Source organism: Etheostoma spectabile, chromosome 9 (genome assembly GCF_008692095.1).
Source record: "Etheostoma spectabile isolate EspeVRDwgs_2016 chromosome 9, UIUC_Espe_1.0, whole genome shotgun sequence".
NCBI lineage: Eukaryota > Metazoa > Chordata > Actinopteri > Perciformes > Percidae > Etheostoma > Etheostoma spectabile.
The window spans coordinates 7,169,307-7,174,633 of NC_045741.1; the positions used below are offsets into that span (position 1 = coordinate 7,169,307).

Genomic DNA, 5,327 nt, shown 5'->3' on the forward strand with positions numbered 1-5,327 from the left:
GAGCCAGATCTGCTATTGTCAATAAGTGATCAGCTGATGACTTCTCCTTCTGTTACATGCCGCACCGCAAGTCCACACTGACCCGAAAACTTGCGTGCACAAGGTCAGACCAGACGTACCAGCCTACGCTCACGTTCAAATTGACACTGACACCCCCCTCCCCCCCCGCTGCACAACCCCAAACCGAGGATGGCTTTTTGTGGCCCAGTAAGCCTCTGTCCTGATTGACAGGTACTGAAGCTTACTCCTATAAAGGACTATATTTAAAAAATGAACATCACGCTGTAATGAAGAAGACTTTACAGGTTGAGAAGATCCCATTATGAAAATGTTTACTGAGGTAGTAAATCAACTGGCTAATTCTCCCCATCGACATCAGACGGAGACAGTAGAGTCGCCCCCTGCTGGACATTAGATAGAATGCAGGTTTAAGCATTGGTTAACTTTTCAGGTACAGAAGTTACAACACACACAACACACACCACACACACACACACACACACACACCCACACACACACCACACACACACACACACACACACACACACACACACACACACACACACACAGTACATATACAAGGAGGCAGTACATATACATGTTTGTGTGTATAGTGTAGTCCTAGCTGTGTATTAATCTCATGCTGTTCTGTGTTTGTATGGGAAAACATCTTTGAAAAACTGTACATGTGAAAAGAGGATCCTACCGATGACTTTATTGTCCACAGTAAAACACCAAAAACAATAGAACAGCTAGTAAATGGACTTCCAGCGTCCAATGAACTTTCATGGTTAATTATGATCAATGTAAAATCTTCATTTTCTTCCTTTTTGGCAAAAAATTAAATTGCAAGTTAGTGGTTTTTATCTTGGTTTACACCACATTAACAAGCACAACAACCCATTAGTGAATCAGCTCCGTGTGTGTAGGATAGGATAAAAGGTGCCAAATGAGCTATAAGCCAACAAGTCAATTATAAAATTAAAAAATCTGTTTTAGGAAGACAATAAGTGTCCCCAATTGGACTGGATTCCTTTCTCGAGGGAAGGGGGGGGGGGGGTTATCACACACGTCAGTGATTTGAAATCCCTCTGGACGGTGGTATTTGGTAAATAGAAAAGGGAGAGAAAATAAACAGATTCCTTCAGTTTTTTAAGAGAAAAGAATGTAAACACATGTAAGGTGTTCGGTGTTTTAACCCTCGTGTCATGTTGAAATTGAAAATCAACTCTTTTGTTGACGCTTTATATCAATGTTTTTAACTTTATCATATGTTTTTGTCCCTTTTTTCAACACTTGTTTCAATGTTTGTCACTTTTTTTTCACGTTTTCAACACTAACTTATTAACTTTAGTTTAGAGTTATTTTGGGAATTTATGGTCAATAAACATCTACATTTATTTATACATTTATAGGAAATTAAACCTATTGTTTAAATTAGAGAAGCAGAAATTAGGAATTATATAGACTAAAATTAAAGGAATGGATGTTGATGGATAATCAGACTGGATTATAACTTTTATCTATTATATCCATTATATCTATTTCAAAAACACTTCAATTTGTTTTTCAAATGCTATAAAATTGAATAAGACGCCCCAAAATTAATGAAAGTAGAGATTTGTACTTGGCAAAGAGCGTTGTGTGGAATCAATCATGTTAATTTGGGGAATCAAAAAGAACATTGGTATAGGAAAACGGGCCAATTAGAACCCGAGGACAACATGAGGGTTTATCCCCCAACGTCGACTTCCAGGCAGCGCTGGATTTAGGCAATGGTTAGGGTTTAGGTTAGGTGCCTTGAAGTCGGTGTTGGGGGCACAAAACACCATCGAGCCACTTTTAAGGTACATAAACCAAATATTTCTGTGTATATATTTTACGCTTTAAGCTGTTGTTATCACATCCTGGGATTGTTACATTTCAAATATTAAAATATATTTGGTTTAACATGTGTGATTGCGTAAATGGAATACCAGATTATTATTTCCATTAGCACATGTCTAACCTTGAAAACCTTATGATCAAATAAAATTCCCCCATCTTGGAATATAAAGTGACTGAACTTTATGTACGGTATATGACTTTGATAGTTTTGATACAAAGGAAAAAATTAATAAAAGTAAGGAGACTCATTTGTGCGCACAGTCTATCAAGTCCCATGCACACACGCTCGCAGCATGGTGAGGATGAAGTCACTGTCCGCTCATGTGTCTAGTCCTCCGGGCTTTAACGTGAGGGGCACTGCTGCTCCTGTCACCACCGTCCAAATGAAAACTCTCCCAAACACGCTCGGCTAATGTGACGACACCGCCGCTCCCGAACAGAAACGTATAAACACTCTCACAGCGCCGCCTGCACATGTCAAGAAGAGCCCGGGAAACAAAACACAGTAAAAGTTGATATTTTTATTTGTCTTTTTAAAAAATGTACAAAACCTGATGAGGGAAAAGAAATCTGTACTGTAAACACCCGGATGGATTATGTAAAACAGATGGATATAGTATAGGTAGAGAAAATAAAACTTTCAAGCCCTGAGTGAAGAAATTCAGACACAGATACACCTGTCAGGACAAACCTGGAGCACGGAAATCATCGATCACCGAGTGGTTTCCACCTCCAGTGCTGCGGCTCTCTGTGGTCTCACAGCCGGGGCTTGATCTGCAGCTTTTTCTCTGCAGATGAAAAAAGAAAAAATTAAAAGAAAAAGTATTGTCAGAGATGAAATGAACAAACAGACAAGGGGGGGGTGTATGTTCAATCATGCGTAACTGGCTCAGATCTTCTGTGTGTCGAATCGTGCTGAAATGCTGAGTGATGACATCTCAGCTGATGAGTAAATGAGGAAGAGAACAGGACAACAGGGATGGATCAAGGTGTGTGTGTGTAGAAAGTGTGTGTGTGTGTGTGTGTGTGTGTGTGTGTGTGTGTGTGTGTGTGTGGTGTGTGGTGTGGTGTGTGTAAGATGACAGTTGCAGTGATACATTGCACTGAGCTAATTTATGCAAGTGAGGAGAAGCTTGTTTGGCTGGTTCCACCTTTAATGAGGTCTGCAGTGTGTTACTGAAGGACCAGAGTGTCATTAGTAACACTTAGGAGCACAACCCCCCCGGACAGAGTGGGTGGAGGGACAGAGTGGGTGGAGGGACAGACTGGGTGGAGGGACAGAGTGGGGGAGGACACAGACGGGTGGAGGGGACAGACTGGGTGGAGGACAGACTGGGTGGAGGACAGACGTGGGTGGTGGACAGAGTGGGTGGAGGGACAGACTGGGTGGAGGGACAGACTGGGTGGAGGGACAGCCAAACACATCTCTGTGAGTGAGTTTTATTTTTATTCTTATGTATGTGGGATATATGTGTGTTTATGTGTTTGTTGTGTTATGGTTGTCTTGCTACTAGACGCCTACAATTTCATATGGGATGAATAAAGTAAGTAAGTAAGTAAGTAAGTAAGTCTACATAATACAACATAAGAATACTTACTTACATACTTACTTACTTTAACTTACTTACTTTATTCATCCCATTGAAATTGTAGGCGTCTAGTAGCAAGACAACCATAACACAAACAAACACATAAACACACATATATCCCACATAAATAGAATAAAAATAAAACTCACTCACAAGATGTGTTTGGCTGTCCCTCCACCCAGTCTGTCCCTCCACCCAGTCTGTCCCTCCACCCACTCTGTCCCTCCACCCTCTTTCCCGCCCCCACTCTGTCCTCACCCCAGTCTGTCCCTCCACCCAGTCTGCCCTACCACAGTCTGTCCTCCACCCACTCTGTCCTCCACCCAGTCTGTCCCCCACCCACTTGCCCTCCACCCACTCTGTCCGGGGGGGTGTGTCCTAAGTGTTACTAATGACACTCTGGTCCTCAGTAACACACTGCAGAGCCTCATTAAAGGTGGAACTCAGCCAAACAAGCTTCTCCTCACTTGCATAAATTAGCTCAGATGCAATGTATCACTGCCACGAACTGTCATCTTACACACACACCACACACACACACACAACACACACACACACACACACACACACACACAACACACTTTCTACACACAACACCTTGATCCATCCCTGTGTCCTTTTCTTTCTCATTTACTCATCAGCTGAGATGTCATCACTCAGCATTTCAGCACGATTGACACACAGAAATCTGAGCCAGTACGCATGATTGAACATCACCCCCCCCCTTGTCTGTTGTTCATTTCATCTCTGACAATACTTTTTCTTTAATTTTTTCTTTTTTCATCTGCAGAGAAAAAGCTGCAGATCAAGCCCCGCTGTGAGACCACAGAGAGCCGCAGCACTGGAGTGGAAACCATCGGTGATCGATGATTTCCGGCTCCAGGTTTGTCCTGAAGGTGTATCTGTGTCTGAATTTCTTCACTCAGGGCTTGAAAGTTTTATTTCTCTACCTATACTATATCCATCTGTTTTACAATAACCATCGGGTGTTTACAGTACAGATTTCTTTTCCCTCATCAGGTTTTGTACATTTTTTAAAAAGACAAATAAAAATATCAACTTTTACTGTGTTTTGTTTCCCGGGCCTCTTTGACAGTGCAGGCGGCGCGTGGAGAGTGTTTATACGTTTCTGTTCGGGAGCGGCGGTGTCGTCACATAGCCGAGCGTGTTTGGGAGAGTTTTCATTGGACGGTGGTGACAGGAGCAGCAGTGCCCCTCACGTAAAGCCCGGAGGACTAGACACATGAGCGGACAGTGACTTCATCCTCACATGCTGCGAGCGTGTGTGCATGGGACTTGATAGACTGTGCGCCAAATGAGTCTCCTTACTTTTATTATTTTTTCCTTTGTATCAAAACTATCAAAGTCATATAACGTACATAAAGTTCAGTCACTTTATATTCCAAGATGGGGGGATTTTATTGATCATAAGGTTTTCAAGGTTAGACATGTGCTAATGGAAATAATAATCTGGTATCCATTTACGCAATCACACATGTTAAACCAAAATATTTTAATATTTGAAATGTAACAATCCCAGGATGGATAACAACAGCTTAAAGCGTAAAATATTACACAGAAATATTTGGTTTATGTACCTTAAAAGGGGCTCGATGGTGTTTTGTGCCCCCAACACCGACTTAAGGCACCTAAACTAAACCCTAACATTGCCTAAATCCAGCGCTGCCTGGAAGTCGACGTTGGGGGATAACCCTCCTGTTGTCCTCGGGTTCTATTGCCGTTTCCTATACCAATGTTCTTTTTGATTCCCAAATTACATGATTGATTCCACACAACGCTCTTGCCAAGTACAAATCTCTACTTCATTAATTTGGGGGTCTTATTCAATTT

At 42.0% G+C, this 5,327-nt stretch overlaps 1 protein-coding gene across 2 annotated transcripts in view; it reads right to left on the reverse strand.

Annotated features, from left to right (window-relative positions):
- Nucleotides 1-2,393: 2,393 nt before the first annotated feature.
- Nucleotides 2,394-5,327, reverse strand: part of zc3h3 (zinc finger CCCH-type containing 3) — a 73,037-nt gene continuing 70,103 nt past the window's right edge. For both annotated transcript variants that reach the window (XM_032525376.1, XM_032525374.1), the window contains one exon: nt 2,394-2,675. In XM_032525376.1, the coding sequence (XP_032381267.1) occupies nt 2,644-2,675 (32 nt within the window). In that variant the 3' untranslated portion in view covers nt 2,394-2,643. The remainder of the gene's footprint in view (nt 2,676-5,327) is intronic.